General features: G+C 29.6%; 1 protein-coding gene across 4 annotated transcripts in view; it reads right to left on the bottom strand.

Annotated features, from left to right (window-relative positions):
* The window catches only part of LOC118184797 (inositol polyphosphate 5-phosphatase K-like), an 84,831-nt gene that overhangs the window by 11,399 nt on the left and 53,472 nt on the right, over nt 1-19,960 (bottom strand). For 2 of the 4 annotated variants that reach the window (XM_035354522.2, XM_035354524.2), the window contains exons 8-12: nt 18,918-19,029; nt 14,686-14,795; nt 11,764-11,920; nt 6,170-6,307; nt 3,460-3,735 (exon numbers count right to left, since the gene is read on the bottom strand). In XM_035354522.2, the coding sequence (XP_035210413.2) occupies nt 3,460-3,735; nt 6,170-6,307; nt 11,764-11,920; nt 14,686-14,795; nt 18,918-19,029 (793 nt within the window). Of the gene's footprint in view, nt 1-256; nt 1,464-3,450; nt 3,736-6,169; nt 6,308-11,763; nt 11,921-14,685; nt 14,796-18,917; nt 19,030-19,960 lie in introns of those variants that run through there. The other 2 variants (XM_085819761.1, XM_085819765.1) reach the window with 2 other exon arrangements.

The raw sequence follows: 19,960 nt of genomic DNA, 5'->3' as shown, positions 1-19,960 counted from the left end.
AGCTGCTTCTTAGGCTAGCAACTGAAATTAAAACTTAAAATTTATATTAAGTGTGGTGATGAAATTATGCAAGTAAATTTACCTAAATCAAATAGGTAATTATGAATATCTTATTATTTGAGAGTTAATTCCTTTCACATCAAACATTGTTCAAAATTAAACACAAAACAGAATGTACTATTCTGATTAATAATCATTAATTATGCTATAACAGAGGCTAGGAAAAATAAACCAAAAGCATCTAAAACACAAACAAAAAGATAGCAATGATAAACTAATTCCTGCCATGGACAGAATAATCTCAAAACAAAAAAGCAGCAGGCAATAACTGTTAATTACTGAAAAACTAACATTTGTATTTTTAGCAGTCTAATATACATACCGACAAAATAATTAGCAACCTTTAATCTTCAGAACAAAATATATTAATAGGCCAGAAAACCAATTAAAGATCTAAATTATTTGTAATGAATTTTAAAAGATTTTGAATAATTCTATGAAAATGTAGGGAACACATTTTACAAGAAAAGTAGCAATAAATGTAAGCCATTGAATAAGAAAATACTTTGACTTGCCTATTACAATTATTACATGAAAATATTTCTCATATGGAGATGAGTATATACTGATATTCTGAACTTATATATATTTTCAAATGTAATTCTTTGATTTTTGACATGTTTTTATTCTGTAATTATGTATCTCTGAATTAAATAAGGATTGAAATTTTACAACCAAGCAACATGAAGCTCCTTATATAAAGTACATTTTTTATGTTTCTTAAATGCAGTTTTCTAAATATCATTCCCAGTCTTCTGATAACAATGGCATTCCATTCTGAAGCTACAAGAAAATCATGTTCCTTTCTACAAATACTTCATTATACTGGACTAGTGAGTTTATAAAAATTTATGTTTAGTTCTAAAATTCTACAATTTCAAATTACTTAAAACTTTATTATTTAACAAAACTGTAAAATTAATATATGACTTTATCAAACATTATGTACTAGAAGAAACACAGATAAACATAAAATACATCTTTATGAAATCTGTTTATTTTTTATCAGCAGAAATAATTCCAGCACTTGCTTTAAATAAATACATAGAAAATTGCAACTTTTTTAAACTTGATCCAAAACTTGCATTTTACAAGAGATACATTTATTACCAGGAAGAAGTTAATTTTTTTTTTTTAAAATTTTTAAAACTTCAATTTGTGAAAACACAATTTTTAACAGACTTAATACATTTTATTTTTTAAAATATAACAAAAAGGATAAATTTCTTTCATTTATATATATAAGTATACATCACATACGTCCTTTCAAATAATCAATATAACTCTCAAATAATAATCTACTCAATCTTAAGTAAAACTTTTCACCACCACATTAGTATTTATTTATTTATTTTATTAATTTACAGAGAATTATCCTAAAAGATAAAATGAAAAGGTGTCACCTGCAATATAATAAAAAATTAAGATCAGTCTAAAAGCATTTAAAATATAAATATGAATTAAGAATTTTAAGATAAATTATAGAAGACTAATAGCAAATTATACTCAAATGCTAAAACTTTTATCTTTCCCTAAAACTACATTATTATTACTTACATTATTATACATATTAATTTATTAAAAATTGAATGATATTCTATTTACAAGTATTTACATGGATGATAATTATAAAATTATCAAGATAAATACAGACAGTAATACAGAAAATCCAAACATCTAGTAAACTTTAATCCCTCTTTTAAATTTTACAAAACACAGAGCAATTTTCAGTTTCATTGTCTTTAAGAATTAATAATTTGATACTATAATACGCAAGCAGATATGATCAATGATTAATAAAAATTACTAAAAGGTGAATGAAAAACAGCTATTTTTGGCATTCGGCATTGTTTATTTTTTATTTACTCGGAATAGAAAATTACCAGTAACTGGAAAAGTTGGTAAATTTACAAGCCCTAAATAAGGTAATAATAATAATAATAAAAAAAGTAGAATTTCATCTTATTTTGTTTTGCTCCTCAACAATAATGGATACTATGTCATATGGGGGGAATCAACAAAAGAAAGTTAATGCATAAGAAATGCACTTTTTCAATGTTTCATTTTAATAAAAATATCCTATTTTGAATAGTACATTTTTAACCCTATTTGAATAATTCTATTTTCAACAGAATTTTTTAAAATCTATTTAAAATGTCTTGTTTCTCAAGAGAAGGTTTTAAAATCTATTTAAAAAATATCTTGTTTTTAATAATATATTTTTTCAATGCACTCATTACAGATTAATATTTACTACCACCAAATCAAAACCACATCCAGGATATTATATGAAGATTTGATTAAAACATAATTTTTATTTTATATAAATTGGTGCAAAGCAAAAATTTTAGCAAATAAAATAGCATAACTCATACAGACAACCATAAAAAATTAATTTTGTATGTACACCTTTCTTTCCAGTTAAAGTTAAGAGATACACATTTCTAGCCTGAATATATTTCCTCAGATAAACCTTGAAGCTAGTATGTAGAAAAGCATAAGCATATTTACTCTTGGAAATAAATATGAACTTGTCCAATAAATGTCATGAAGTGCTGAAATCTACAATACAAATCACTTAAATATAAGGTCAAGATGCCAAATAAGAAAAACGAAAATCTGCTCTGATATGAAAAATTATTTCATTAAACAGAATACATTAATTTAAAAAATTATACTTGTGGAAAATCTTGGCTGATTTAGATTTAGAAATTCATTAGCGGTATTCAGATCAAAGTAATATATTGAATGAATTGCTATATTGAATGAAAATATATATATTCTATATTTCTAATCCTTCCATTGCTTTTACTTGATTATGAGTAGCAAAATGTAACAAAATTAGAAGGGATATGTATTTTCATACAACATATTCAAATAGAAAAGAAAGAAATCTATAAAATATATATATACAAAAAAAGAATTTTGGATTAAAAAAAATAATTTTTAACCATTAGATTTTAATAAAGTTATCTACAGCAATTAAAGTTCAAATCATATCCCCTCTTTTTTTTTTTTTTTTTTTCTTTTTTTCAATGCAGAAAACATGTTCTGTTTCCAAGGTGGAAAACACTAGCAATATATATACATCCAACTAAAAGTGTTTAGAAAATACACACAAGAACAACCTTTTTTTTTTTTTTTTTTCCAGTTTCCATGCATTATAATATCTTAGCAGCAATATTTGGGAACATTTTGTACCATTTTTTATGAAAAAATTTAAAATGAAATGCACTGAATGCAAGCAAGAATGTTATGTGAAACAGCATTATAAATGAAAAACAATTAAAAGAAGCTTTAAGTAGAGCTTACAAAAAAAGCCAGTGTTAGTGACAGGAAAGAATAGCAGAGCGTGCCTCCAGTGTTGCTGAATGGCAATATTGTGTTTTTTTAACTTACTTCAAATGGTTCGCTCACACCTAAAATGTCATCAAATTCTGAGCTAATATAAAAAAGTCGATATCGTCCAGGAATGAGTATTGTTTGATCTGCAAAGACAACTCTATACCATGGTCCCTGATGCTGTCTCATGGAATTAGCAGCACAAATTCCATTTTCTGCTTCATTCTGTTGATCATGAGGAAATGATTCAGATGCAATAACAGGTGTACTACTTGAAGGACGCACAGGAGCCCATATGTAACAAACATGATCATCTGTGCTTGTATAATCTGCCTGAAAAACAAGAAAGTTGACCTCAATTAAAAAAAAATATATAAGTAAGCTTATAACAGAAAGACAAAGAAATGGGTTAATTAACTTTATCACAGCTAATTAACCTTATCTGGCATTTTACTTTAGCAAACATTAGTTATATAACTGAAAAGAGAAATTCTGCAGAAAAGTAATACAGTAAAAGATTTAACTATCTCCAAAGTGCGGGAAATGTCAAAAGTTTGAAAATTTCAGATAGTTGAGTGTAAAAAAGAAATTGAATTCATGTTAGAAAAACTAAATAAATGGAAAAAATTTCCACTCTAAAATTCAAAAAACAGTTATTTGCTGCCAACTCGAATATCAAAAGCCAATACTTAAAATTACATAAGATTTCAGTGGGGGGAGGGGGGAATTGCATTTCAGAATGTATTTTGCAGGTCTTAAACAAAAATAAAACATTTTATCAGATTACAAAATCCTGCTAAACATGCACCGAACTTGTGCTGATCACTCTGGCAAAAGTTTAAATTAACATATCATGATTTATTCAGTTAGATAACAAATACTCTCGAGACATGAAAAATGCAAGTTGAATTTCGTCAATTGGCCCAGTAGAACAGGAAATATAGAACTGTCCCCCCTTACTTTTGCACAGTGTACTTATGTGTTAACAGAGAAGAATTGGCTAACTTAGTAGTAACTTGATACAATTAGATTTTATGTATTTCAGGAGGAAAATATCTGACAGTTAGTTCTAAAATAATTTCAAAGGCTTTTTTTATCTGGAGCTATAACTTTCTGCAACCACATGAACTCCACTAAGCATGGCTTCAAATGGTATCTTGCTTGACAGTTACTAGTCAATATATTATACTCTTGCAAGAGAATTAGAGCTTCACCTTTCTTGTTTGATAGATCACACAGACCCATAATCAAACTATAAACCTTAAAAAGTAAAAAACACATTTTTTTTAAATTTTATATTATGCTCAAAGGGGCATTTTAAAAATATTTTATGTATTACCTTTATTTATTAAATATATTCTTCACATTTAAACCATAAAATTAAATTCAACAGCAATATCACAAAATATTTAAAACAGCGCATCTTTAGAATTTCTGATACACAGTCTCGTGTGCAGGAGATAATTTTTTTTTTTTTTTTTTTTTTTGCGCTCCCCATACAGTGTTGCCATTGCTCGTTTTGAAATCATTGAATTTCTTAATCAAAAACTCATAAATGCTTTACAAAATATGAAATAGATAATAAAACAAATTCCAAATTTGGGTTTCCAGATGTCCATATTTGGGTGGAGATGTACATTATTCAAAAATTGATGGCTCTAGGTAGCATTGTTTTATCGCAATGCGAGAAGCATGCATACATTTATGCAGATTCATCATAATTTAATTTTTTTAAATATAATACAGGGCATAATATTTGGTGGCAACAACTTAAAATGTGATTCGCCATTTATAGTGAATCAACGGAAAATGCCAAAACGAAATTAACAGAACTTCTGGGCAAATTGCTTGTTTGGGCTAAAAACTCTAAGTCTTAAAATTGTTGCTTATAGGTTTTCTTAAAATGTAGTAATGTCATTTTGTTGCAATAGTGATTTGTTTGTGTTATGGTGTCAGATGTGGCAACTATTCACTCTTTTTTTGACGAATTTTGGCTTTTCCTCCTTTAAGATGTTAAATACCCATTTAATTTGCTATTTTGTACTGTTTTACAATGCCATGCTTCTTTATGGATGGGGGGATAAGCACTTGAATTAAAAACCAATTAAAAATTTACAAGATGAAATTTATGGTTTGATGTTCATTCTTCCCATTTATTTGCAATAATGTGATTGTACAATTGTACAACTATTCACAACACAACAAAGGTTTAAAGAAATCTTGCCAATTTTATCAAACAATTAAATTTATTAATCAAACTTACAGCAGAATAACTGAGAAACATTTTAAAGTACATGCATCTTCAAGCATGAATATTTTATGCACAAGGTTTTTTTATATTTTTTACTGGTATTATGTTGGTAGCGTAGCAACATAAATACATTACACTATTAACAAAAACAAATCAAAATTCAAATTAAATAAAATAATAATGTCATTGTATAAAAACTAAAATTAATTTCTTTACTTAATTTTGGTAAAACCTGAAACTAAATATTATTAATACTTAAAAAAGAAATAAATAGCATCTATAATTTTTTTAATTACTTATTATAACTTTGTTTATCTATTAGAAATGCTGAAAATCTATTCACTCACTCTTTAACTTAGAAGAAATAAATATAATTATATATGTACATTTAAAAATGCATATTTAAGAAAGGAGTATTAAGAACATATTTTTACCATACTAATCATTAAATATATTTTCATGATATAATAAAAGACAAATAAATATTCCTTCAAATAACAAGTAAGAATATTTTACCCTAAAAAGTCCTATCCAATCCCATGTACTTGGTTCTGCTCCTTCACTAAATGTATACCAAGCCACACTATCAGCATTTACTTTCCAATCATTTATTGGTAAGAATGTTACACGTTTTTCTGTTGGCTGAGAAAACACCTTACAAACAAAAAATAGAAAATTTTTTGCATACTGGGAGAAATAGACAAAAAAACAAAAATAAATTAAATATAAATTATCAGAAAAATCAGTTTACATAAATATCAAAATTATAACATTAGTGTCAGTGAAGAAATAAAAAGAACTATTTCCAAATATTGACATTTCCAATATTAATAATACACTTCGGTACTTTCCAAATATCATGGCTTCCATCACAATGATGCTAATATTATCACTAAGTTCATTAGAAATGAAGTACAATGCCTCTTTCTTAGAAGAATGATTTAACATCTTCCTCAGATGTCCATAAATCAAAAATTGTTAACACTTTTTTTTTTTTTTTTTTTTTTAAACAGATTCTAATCACAGCTCTTACTTTACTCAGCCATCAGTAAATTAAAAATGTTAATGCATTTTTGGAAAAAAAAAAAAAAAAAAAAAAAACCACCTATTTTACACATATGTAGCCTACTTCTAACTTTTCTCATGAAAAATAAACTAAGGAAGGGATCACTGCTAATGTAAACATCAGACCAACTTTCAAATGTAAGAATCACAAATAAAGGTGAATACAACAAAATTTATTGAATTTATATGGCAAAATAAAAAACATTTCACAGAACAATAGTCATGTTACAGAATTTCAATAGATATCTTAATGTTAATTAAAAACCAATCTGGTGTTCGTTTTGCATGCAGTCAAAAGTTTAGTTAAACAGCGGCTAAACAAAGAGCACATGTCCTTTATTCTATCAAATTTAAGTAGTTTATATTAGGACATCATTAGTGATTTATCATTATTCTTAGTGGCATTTAAAAACTACAGGCTATAAAAATGCGAAAGTATCAACACTTTTTTGAATTTTTTTACAGCAGAAAGGTAAAATGCAAAATACAACGTGCATTTTAACATGCAATTGCAGTAAACATGAAAGAAATAGAAACCATTTAAACCAAGATGACTTTTTTAAAATAAATTTGATGTTAGAAACAATACAGTCTTAGATAAAGGAAAAAAATATACACCAATATATTTTCAGTCAAAAACTCTTGTTCACTTTACACGTCTTCTGATTACATTCAGTGGTTATCATGTTTCCAAATACCAAGTTAGTGCATAAGGTTTTCTATCTTGCACTTTTTCTCCTACTAGTAAAGCCCTTGATTCTCTAATGAACTGAAAAAGTGCATGTGTGAAACTCCCAACAGTATGAATTACATGTAAATAAGAATGGGAAAATGAAAAGGTAGAGAATAAATCCATTTTTTAAGTTGTATAAATATTTTGAGATTTGATATGAGAATAAAGATTAAAATAAGGTGGATTAATTATTGTTTTATTTTACAAAATAAATCAAACTTTGCACAACAATGAGCAGTAAAGTTAACAAAATAAATCACCAATTCACGAAATCAAACGAAAAATTCGCTGCGCACTTTTCCCACTCAGATAAGGGAAAAAGTGTCCATGTTTTAACGATGCGGGAGGAAAGGATCGAAAAGGAGAATCCCTCTGACCCCCTTGATCAGCTGACTGCATCAAGAAATTGCAGCACAATCAGTGAAAAACAACAAACACTCACTTTTCCCCATTAATAAGGAAAACATCATCTATACTTTCATGTCGCAGGAAGAAAGAATGGAAAATGAGAATCTCTTTGATAGCTTGTTCACAGTACACTAATATAAGATGATGGAGTGCCACTTCTTAAACTGGTCTTTAGGACTGTCATCAAGTCTTATTTCTCTCACATTTCACCTTCTCTTCCAGAAACAATTTTGAGCTGCTTCTTGGCCTCTTTCATTGGAGAACCTCTTTGGATGTTCCGTAGCAGGCATTCTTCCTTCAACTACAGGTTCTGTCTCTCCTCCATTTTTGAGCATAACCTGGTTGTGGAAATATTGCACAGCCAAAAACTTTATAACTACAGACTGACATTTAGTATGGAATGTATTTAATAAATTTACAGAATTTTACCCTTCAAACTTTTTATCCATCTAACAAAACTAAATGGATTTAGTAATTTTTGCAGATTTTAACTTCAAATAACTTCAGATAACTTCAAATTTCTGATCCATACAACAACGAAACTGGATGGAACTGATAAGTTTGACTATAGGAAAATACATGAGGACTATTTGCCAAAGATACATTATGACTTCAACTTATGATTAGTAGCTAGCTTCATAAAACTTGTTTCACTCTTTAAATGAATAAATGTACCCTAATTTCTGGAAGAAAGGCCACATCAGCATAAACTCTGCACTCGAGAAAAATGGCGGGAAAAAAAATTAAAATTACACAGAAACGCCGCATCAGCGTAAATGCTGCAATAGATTAAATTGCACGTGCGGTATAGATGCGAAATCTCAATCTAAGTCCTGATATATGACATATCAGTTAAGAAAAATGCATGAAATGAAACCATAACTCAAAAATAAATTAAAGGAATGTTGAAAATATATTTACGTTCACGTATATACTTATATTTACCCACTAAAGAAGTCCACATTTGTAATACTCAGACTATATTATAAAAAATGTTGCAACAACGAAATATTAAATTTTGCTTACAAAAGGAATTACAGCAAACTATACATCATATGAAGCCATCAAAATATGATTCTTCACTATTTGAATTAAAAAGATTTGGTAAATCATGATCTAAGTCCAAGTCTTCCAGATCGCCACATTCATCCTCTTGGTTTACAGTCTCTTTATCTAAGAATATAATTTCAGCTTCTTTGAACCCTGCTATTAGTGACAATGTTTTTACCGATTTCCATGCACTTCCTACCCACTTTGCAACTTCTTCCTAAGATGCTCTACACATTTTACCGCTTTTGGTATACGTATGCAATCCTTCACTCACCCAACACTCCCACCGCTTTTGGACTTCAGCTTTGAAGGATTTATTACCTGACAAATATAATGGTTGTAAGATTTTTGTCAAACCACCAGGAATTATTGCTACGGTCATAGACAATTTTTGACATCTAGTTTTCACCGACTCAAGTAAATGAGCAGGCATGGAATCCATTATCAATAACCCTTTTGGTTGGAAAAAAGATCCCTTACGACACTGCCAACCTTTTTGTAGCCACTCATGCATGACTGTTTCGCGCATCCAGCCGTTTTCGTTTGCACAAATAATTATGTCATTAGGAAAATCTCCCTTCGGAATAGTCTTTCGTTTAAAAATTATCATCGGCTTTAGCTTGCCACCGTTTGCGGCACAAGCTAACACACATGTAAATGACATTCTTTCATGCCCCGTCGTAAGCACAGATACAGTTATTGCACCAGTTTCATCAACAGTTCTGTTTGCAGGAGAGTCGAAAGCTAACAGCGTTTCATCCATATTTATTATCTGTGACCAAAGAAGTTTTTTTTTTTTTTGGTCAACAATATCTGTCCCATATTTTAGAAAAGATGCCTTTTTATCCTGCCAGTCCATTGGTAATTGTTGCCCGACTGTTGTTCTAGTACACATAGAAAGATTTTTTTCTTTTCATAAATCTGCTACACCAGCAAGGCCCTCCTTTGAAATCATTCATGTTCATTTGTTTTGCTATAAATTTTATTTGTAAACGAATTTTTACAGTTGAAATTGACATTCCCTTTCCTCATTGCTCTTTTATCCAGCTTGCAAGGTCATCCTCTAGATTTGGCCACCTTACAGTACCACTTTTTTTGGCTTGTTTCTGTTGTGGCATATTTTTAAGAAGTTCTTTTTTAGTTCTCCAACATCGAATACATCTATCGTCCACTTCAAACTCTTGAGCTGCTGCTCTATTTCCAACTTGTTCAGCACGTGAAATTACATTAAGCTTAAAACCAGCAGTATAGCTTCTGTGACATTTAGGTGCCATTTTCAAAAATTTTTAACTCCCTTCTTACTTAAAAACTATCCAACAAGTACTTGTACCCAAACTGATGGGATCTGTATCTGGCTGAATGCCAAGAAAAATTGATTCATGCTGAAGGGGAAATACGTCAGAATTCCTTATTGCGAGGCAGGTGGAGTCCTGTCTGCCTTTGAAAAAAAGTTGCAGAAAAGGCAGGGGTAGGGAGAGAATGGGTCCTAGAAGATTCATGGAATGGCAGAGGAGAGAGACTATTCAAACTGATGAGAATGTTGATTTGAAAGGGGGAAGAATGTTATTGTTCTGTGATCCGGTTTAGGGTGAATAAGGCATGTAGGTCTATTCAAGGGAAAGAATGTAAACAAAATAAAGTTCGCAAAAAGCAACTGAGTGGTCTTTTGTGTGGAAACAGCACCAGTCTATGTACAATGACAAGGGCATCCAAACTATGTACAATGACCATCATAGGAAATATTTTATTTTTAGTGCACCTAAACACTGTATGGGTAGAAATGCCGCACCAGCTGAAGATTTAAGTTTTAAACAATAAACACTGTGGCGTTTCTTACAGAAATTACGGTAACTATAAAACTTCAAAGCTTATGACACTCTGATAGCATTTAAAATTCTCTGATTCTAGATATAATATTGTACTGCTTCCACAACGTACTTTGCAGACTTAAAGTTTATGTTTTATAAATTTTGGGGTACTTTCTAATTATATGAACTCTCACCAAAAAGTTGCAAAACTTTGGCAACTTTGAAAAGCATTTATGAACTCACCAACAACTAATATTTCACTAAGCCAAGGAGTAAAAGGCAACAGCCATTTTAAAAATGGCAGCAAACTAAGAATTCTATACAAGAACGATTAAACAATAAAATAATAATAATAATAATAAGTAACAAAACACACTTCTCAAGAATTTTTCCAAGATTCTTTTTTGTGCTGTTGCGTGAACTTGTATGTACATATATGCATTTTTATGTACCTCATGTATACAGTGTCTACATTTGAAAAAGCATTAGACTGTAGCAATATAACACAACTGCACAAATTTGGCTCCATACATCTTCTGCACTGCATGGTAGTCAAAACAGACATGTGCTATGTGCAAACTTGGATTGCCACATAAATATTTTTAGGCAACATCATGGGTTGCCACATAATTATTTTGGAGACATATTGCTTTGCCTCATGAATACTTTTGAGCAACTTTATGACAAGACTGCAGATAATCAGAACATACCAATTTTTGAGTGACACAAAAACTGCCATAACTTGAAAATCTGCCTTATTTTCTTTCATTCCTTAAATACAAATTATGGGTTTTTAACAAATCCTTCAACAGTTATTTAATAACACACGAAAATTTGCATAACATGGAAATCTGCCTTATTTTCTTTGATTTTCTTAAACACAATGTACGGTTTTATGTATTCAACAGGTATTTAACCACATAATCATCTTAGACAACCTGTTTAATACCAAATTAATTATGCAACCTTAAACTTCAGGCTGGGAACCACTGGTCTAGTTTGATGATATATTTTTCAGAATTCTGAGAGTTGAGCAGCATAATTACCTTAATCGTAAAACTTGATGTGACAGGCTTGTGATCACTCTGAGAATAGAAATCATGACTATTGTAATGAAGTTGCTTCAGATTCAAGGTAACATTTTCATATGCATTGGGTGTGTATCGAAACAATATCCTGTCTGTCCATGCTGGTTTTCTTTTGCTACATAAGTAAAATTTTAATAACATATATTACAAAAAATATTAGAAGAAAGAAATTAGTACAGAAACAGAGAAAATTCCCACAGGATGTTTAATATAGTAGAAAAAGAAAATATATATATATAGATATATTTTCTAAAACTAGAGAACTTTTTTTCCAAAAACTAGAGACAAACGGAGGTTTTCACTACAACAACATATATAAATGCAAATTATAATATAATAAAATTTACACATATATTAAACAAATTATATTAACAAATTACATACAAACAAATTATAATAGTAATATCTTTTTGAGTAATTATGCACAAAAAGATACCAGCACTGTTATTGCAATAACTAGAAAGAGCAGCGGTTCTGGTTGGAAAAGAGGGGCAATTACTTGGAGAATATAACTTAAAGAAAATATATGTATCTCAATGTCGACTTAAATTCTGACAGGCTATGGTCATTAACCAGCATATTAGGGGAAAAAAAATTTGGTCATGAAGACTCTGATCTGGGCTGCTGTTGAAATATTCTTGTCCATGCATGACATTTCATTAAGGTGTGCTTTTTGAGCCAGACAGCAAGAGATGTTAATGAAAAATGTGATTTTAAGAAAATTTTACTGAATTCGAAAATTTAAAAAAGGAAAGCTGCATTTGAAATCATACCTGATGTCAATTTAAATTGCAGGTCAATTAAGATTAGTATTTTATTATTGTTTGAATTTAGCATTCATTTTCTTTTATCTACATGGTTTTTCCTTGAACCAGTCTGTCTGTAATCAGAGAAAGGGTTACTGCCTGTTAGGTGGGCCAGGATGTGCCCATATTATTACCAGTAGTGTGAATACCTAACAGGATTTCAGCCATATTTGGCAATACCACAAAATCAGACTCTAACTAGTTATGTACTTTTACTCATTCTTGAATAAACAGGGTGTGTAAAGAGCTGTGAAAAATAAAGGCTAAAATCTAAAAACTGAAATTTCAATTTTAATAACATATTATGCTTAATAAATAGTATGATTTGGATTCATAATAAAACTTGACAAGACAAGAACTGTAAGTAGGCATGATGATACAAGCGACACAAAAAAGTCACTCTCTGCAATTACTGCAAAATAAGATATTCTCTTGTGTCTCGTTGCATTTTAGCTAGTACTTATCATACTCACAGAAATTCTTAAATATACACTGTTTCATTTCTCTTACAAATAGCACAATCTTTTCCCAAAGTTCACCAATGACAGCCAAAATAATAGTCCCAATTATGCCAAATAAAAGGCTTTCTTCAACATATCATCCCAAACATGGAAAGATAAAATGTCTGTTTTGCATAAAATTAAACGGTCTTCAATTTTGCTTTAATTGAATCAAGTTATGTAGCAAATAACTTATTTCTGCTCGAACCACTTATACAAATAATATGACTTATGAAATTAAATTATACAAATAATATGACTTATGAAGTTTCTTGTATAGAAGAATCTTTAACAGAAATAAAGTAATAATGTTTTCTCTGCATTCTTCATGGTTCACAGTAACATGAGTAACAGTATAATTTGAGATGAAGACAATTTCTAGTATTTCTCTCCGAGGCTACAAATTTTATCAGAATCAAAATGCCATCAAGTGTCAAGTGATTGTAAGAAATAAAGAAGTTTATAATTATTTACACAAAAGCTTATGTATCTTGATTTATGTGCCCCCCAAAATTAATAAATAACAGAAGCAGACTAGGTTGACATTATTTATTCTCAAGTTTTATGCCAACATAAAAATTCTCTCTGAAAACAGGGAAAGTTTTCATAATTTCTTTATTTAGCGTTTTAATTAAAGCACGTTATTCGATAATTAAACATATCAGAATTATTTCAAATAAATATCAGTTTAAAGAATTTAATATTCAACTGTAAAAATTTGAATTACAAAGTGTAACCAACAAACATGTCTAGCAGGTACCAAAGATTAGAATGCAAGCTAAATTTCAGACAGAAAATAAATTTGAATTTTTTTTTTTTTTTTTTCCCCCTTTGCAATATTATTATTGTTTATGTATGTTTTGATAAATATTTAGTAACCAAAATTTAAAATATTTTTTACCTGACAAAACGTTTTCATTTAGCTTTAAAACAAATTCTTGTCCATCAGCCGTTTTAGATCAAGCATTCAGCTCACATGTAATTTGGGTTTGAAATCACTGATTTACATAGTAGATTCCTATTTGCTATCACAACTGCAGAAATATTGCAGATACTAAACTGAGTGAACACGTTTGACATTTTAATAGAATTTTAAATGGCTGCAGACATAACAGTATCACTGACTAGTGGCTTCAGGAAAACCTTATGAAATCTGTTTGCAGCCTATAAAATCCTTGGTTCATTTCAGTGTCCAAAATACAAAATAATATTCACACTTTTTGGGGAGAGGAGGTATATTCTTAGAATAACTCTACTTCAAATTAAGCTTATACTTTAACTAAGCAGATAATTATATTTCCCTGACAGTGGTAAATGCATCATTCATTCATTGTATGTGCATATTATACACTCATGGCCAGTAATATAGCCTTCCCCCATTATAATATATTTTAAAAGCTTACAGTGAAAAACCAATATTCTACAAACTTTTGTATCCAAACAAAATTTTAAAAATATGCTAAAATTAAGTTCTAAGTTTTTAAAACTTTAAAATAAGAGGGGGGAAAGAAATTATAGGTAATTTAACATTAAACAACATATACATCAAAAGGACTAGTTCAAAATTTATGTACCTTGTGTCATAATCACTTCCGTCTATAGTAAATTTATAAGTAGGAGGAAAACCAGGCGGGCTCTCAGTAAACTCAGAAAAGGCTTGACCGAGCTTCATCACTTTGCGAAGCTACAAGTGAAAACAAATACATTCAGAAATTAGAGGAAGATGTTATAATATTCCCATTTAGCATCAAATTAAAGCAATAACTGAATTTTATCAATAAACTAGATAACAAATAATGAAAATTCGCTTTTATACGGGAACTTTTCTATTAAAGAACTATTTTTTTTTCTTCTTTACTTTAACAAGACTATGTGATACTGACTTTCTGGCTTTCGTTAAAAGACTGGTGAAATTTCATATGATTAAACAAATCTTCTTTGTAAAAGACACAAAAGATATACAAGATTTAAAAAAAAAATTACATAACATCTCTATGACAGTTATTGATTACATGAGAACTATGCACATAAATTTAAATTTATATATGAGCCACTTAGAGGTAAAAAAAGAATTCCATCAAGAAGCACATTTTTCCTAATCAATTTTATCAAATTAAAACAAAAATTCTATCCTAATATGATTACAATTATACAAGATATCTTAAATTATAATTTGAGATGACTGTATACAAATATGATAAAATTCAGTTACATATCTTAAGCTTAAAAACATAAATTTCTAAAAAATACATTTATGTGAAAAACACTTCATACATGCACAGAGATTTTCAATTCAAATTTGTAGAAATGCAAGAAAATGTAATTTCTTAATGAATGGTATTTAATTTTTATATGACCCCTAAAACTAACATTTTTCATATCAAACGAAATTTTTAAGATCGCATAATTCTGAAATATTTTGCAGTGCCAATTCTACCCCACCTTTGAAAAAATTATTTATAATAATAAGGCTTATTATTTGCAGCTTTCTAATAGAGAGCAGTTTTAACTGTTTAACAGTTTAATTTTTCCTGAATTCAGTACAAAGCATATGTGTTTTTGTTCCTTTTGCTTGTAGGAAAAAGTTATTAAAATTAACATTTGTAATATCTTTAGCATCTAGAAAATTTTCTTCCTGCAAATAATAATGCTTTCCATGGAAGTTACACCATGGGGTTGTGTAAACTGGCTTAGTATTTTACTATGACAGTAGTTGCTCTGGGGGCACAATAACAGGAACACAGTTTCTACAGCCAGAAAATGCAGTCCATGCTGCCCTGAACGGTCGGGGATTAGGCCATCTCAGTGGGCTAGCGCTATTAGCCGTTAAAATGGTGTCTATAGTTGTCCTCTCCCTTGGTGGTTTCTGAGATCCAAAGTGATGGGCAAGTGCCCAGTGGCCAGGTTCAGCTCTGGGGGTTTATTCTTCTGTTATTAAAAAGAGTGTTTATTCTTTAAAGTCTGAGTTGTGCGGCTGAGGCTCTTGTGGGAATGCAAGTGAGTGTTCTTAACTCTCTCTTCTGAGGTTTTTCCATGAATACTGACTAGCCCTCCTGCTTATTATGAAGGATGTTCACAGGATGCCATTTTATTTACAGGAATTAATTAAATATGGCTTTCCCTGGAAGCTGTTTTTTACCTCCATTATGAGTGCCAAAGAGAGAAATCACATTTACAATTGTATACAGAAAAATCACAATTACTTTACACTTATGTTCAACTGCAATTACTACAATTACATTTTCTCACCCTTTGTTTTTCAAAGACCTGATATAGTGTAATAAATCTTAAAGCAAGAGGCACAATCCAATATCACAGTTTAGACAAAAGTAAAAATTTTCTAATTCTTTTGCTGTTCCCCCCTTCAGCAAATGCACATCCTAGTCCCCCCGTATAGACAAAATCACCCCTAAAAAAATTTCTTTTTGCTAGTCTTCGTGGATTTAAACATCCAAGAAGATCTTTCCTTTACCTTCTTCTGCTGCATGCCTTTCAATCAGTCAATATCCTATTGACACAGTAATTTAATATATTTACCACCATGTTTTTTACATTAGTATCAAAGTCCTGTAGAGAACTTTCACTACTTCCAGATTCATTTACTCATTTCAGATTCTGATTCTGAATAACAGTCTGCACCACAATAAATTAGCTACATATATTCTGAATCTGACATTATTTTATGGGGGGGGTTTAACTACTTGCATATCAATAAAGATATCAAAGCAATAGTCAAATGCATATGAAAAACTAAGTACTGAAAGATAAAAATTCATCATGATAAAAATTCTTCGAGTCATGCAGAAGACATGAAACAAGTGACTGTTTCTGAACCAATCAAAATAGAACAAAACAGACTTTACAAGCTACCACTTAATGGATATCTACTGCCGACTAACTTGATGCTAAAACTAGATAAGAATAGGCAAAACAGTAAAAGTAACAGAGAGAAATGAGATTGCCCATACTTAAGAAAGGCCTGAAAGCGGCACCTGTAAAGCACATCGGCAAAACATGCAAGAGGTTAAATTACATTAATTTTACTAAAAGATATTGCATGATAAAAATTATAAATTCAAAGACTCTCATGTTTGAGTCATTTCTTAAAGCTAAACAATAGGCCTACTATCTTGCATTCATTGGATATTTAGTGCCACAATTTTTGTTAAATATGCTGTATATTCTATATTATGCAAAAATTATCCAGTTAGATAGGGATACTTTATTTAAGCAATTATTTCAATCAGAAATTTGTAAAATTCTAAGCAAATTTTTGAATCAATTATTACTACGCCTTTCATGAATGGCAGAATTTCCCATATCTAATCACAATGATTCGCAAGTCTTTCCATTTGTTAGACTATCTAGGTATCAGAATAAGCAACAAATCAGAAAAATAACAACATATGATAAATATGTAGTACAACATACTTATTGTATGTTTTCATTTATAAACCTATTCATTTGATCAATTTGATTCATACATTTAAAAGCATTTTTGAAACAAGCTAATTCTGCTATTTGAATTAAATTATCCATTAAAGACGAAATACTATTTTTATTTATTTATTTATTTATTTTTATTTATTTCCTTATTCTACTAGAAATGCCTACAAGGACTTTGAGGAAAACATTGAATGGATCAGAAAAGGCTAAAATGCAATGCAAAAATTCTTCATTTTTAGCAGAATGCTCATTTTAAAAGCTAGTGGAATACTTTTTGATTTAACATGCATGTTTTATCCTATAAATGTGATATTAAAGAAAGCAATGTAAATAAAAAGAAAAGTAGTTAAGCATACAATAACAGGAACAGCACCAAAACTGAACACATCAAATAATGCAGGTAGAATTTTTCTTAAAATAACACCTTTTTCACGTGAACTTCATATCCTCATACAATATATAATAAGCAATACTAAGTTAGCTCTTTAATAATAATAAAAACTTTTTCAGTATAAAAGTATTAATTAAAATATTAAAAGTATTAATTAAAAAACTTAAAGCATTCAGATTTTACATTATGCCCAAAAGGGCACCTTTTTAACGTTTTGCTTGTTACCTTTATTTATTAAATAGAATGTTCTTCACACTTAAACCATAAAATATAATTCAACAGCAATATCACAAAATATTTAAAAGAGGATATCTTTAGAATTTCTGATACACTGTCTCGTGCGCTGAAGATAAAAATGTCTCCCCCCCCCCGTACAGAGTTGCCATTGTTCGCTTTGAAATTGTTGAGTTTCTTAATCAAAAACTCATAAATGCTTTACAAAATACGAAATACATAATAAAACAAATTCCAAATTTGGGCTTCCAGATGCCCATATTCGGGTCGAGACATACCTTATTCAAAATTTGATGGCTCTAGGTACCATTGTTTTATCACAACGCAAGAAACATACATACATTTATTCCAATCCTTCATTATTTAATTTCCTTAAATATAACACAAGGCTCTAATAGTTGGTGGCAATAATTTAATAAGTGATTCACTGTTTATAGTCAATCAATGCAAAATGAAATTAATAGCCCTTCTGGGCAAATTGCCCCTTAGGGTTAAAAAAAGTATTTACCTGGTCTTTTAAAAGTAAGTGGCTCAAACTTTAATGCAAGAAACATACATACATTTATTCCAATCCTTCATTATTTAATTTCCTTAAATATAATACAAGGCTCTAATAGTTGGTGGCAATAATTTAATAAGTGATTCACTGTTTATAGTCAATCAATGCAAAATGCCAAAATGAAATTAATAGCCCTTCTGGGCAAATTGCCCCTTAGGGTTAAAAAAAGTATTTACCTGGTCTTTTAAAAGTAAGTGGCTCAAACTTTTTTTCTGTATAAGATGTTCAATTTCTTCAGACGTATAATCATCTATTCGGAAATTCAGGTCTCCGATCCAAAATGTGTAACTTTAAAACAAAATTACAGTAAATATTTTTTCTTGATAAACACAGAGCACAATATTTTGCCAAATACAATAGAATAACAAGAAATTACTGTATAAGCATTTCTCTCTGCCCAAAAGTCCAATTTCTAAAACTCTGAAATATGACTTACAAGATGCATATTAATTTCTCCCATGTGCGAAATTTTCTATTAAGTTTTCTCACAAGTTCTTAAATTCCATTACCTTTAAAACTACATACATTTATGAAATTTTGCTAATTAGCAAGTATTTTAAACAACAAGCAACAACTTCATCTTAAAAGTTTCAGTTTACTAACCAAATTCCTGCTGTTTGCTACCCATTATTCTTATATGACAAAATACGATAAATTTACTCAGAATAAACAAAAAAAATTTCTTAAAAATTTCAGATAATTTCTTAGCCTGCAGAGTAATATGCTTGATGTCTCAATTAATTAGACAATAAAATCAATTAATACATATAATAAGTGTCACTTAACGTGATCATGCTTGTGCACTGTTATTTTGATAGCATTAACTGAATAATAGCATTATACAATGATAAAAAAATATCCCTCCAAGTAGCAACGGATTTAAGCTAATTTATCATAACAAGAAACATATAAAAAGATACTTTTCACATCATTTCAAATCCCAAAAAAGTAAAAATTTGTTTATGGACATTCACAATGTCTTTATAGCAAAAATTTCTTACATTTCTGAAAAATACTTGACCAATATCTTAATACTTGCAGGGCATCCCTCATTGAAAGAGAGCGGCAATGAAAAGCTAAAAATTAGGCAGAGAGAGAGAGAGAGAAAAAAAAAGGGGGGAACCTTAATAGATGCTTTCATGGATAGCAAGGAAAAGAAGGAAAAACTTTGTAGATTTTTTTTTTCCTCTTGAAAAAAACAGAGACCCCCCCCCCCCGA

Source organism: Stegodyphus dumicola, chromosome 1 (genome assembly GCF_044657685.1).
Source record: "Stegodyphus dumicola isolate Sdum_Otavi_A_Nest chromosome 1, ASM4465768v1".
Classification (NCBI taxonomy): domain Eukaryota; kingdom Metazoa; phylum Arthropoda; class Arachnida; order Araneae; family Eresidae; genus Stegodyphus; species Stegodyphus dumicola.
This window is presented reverse-complemented; position numbering and strand designations above follow the sequence as displayed.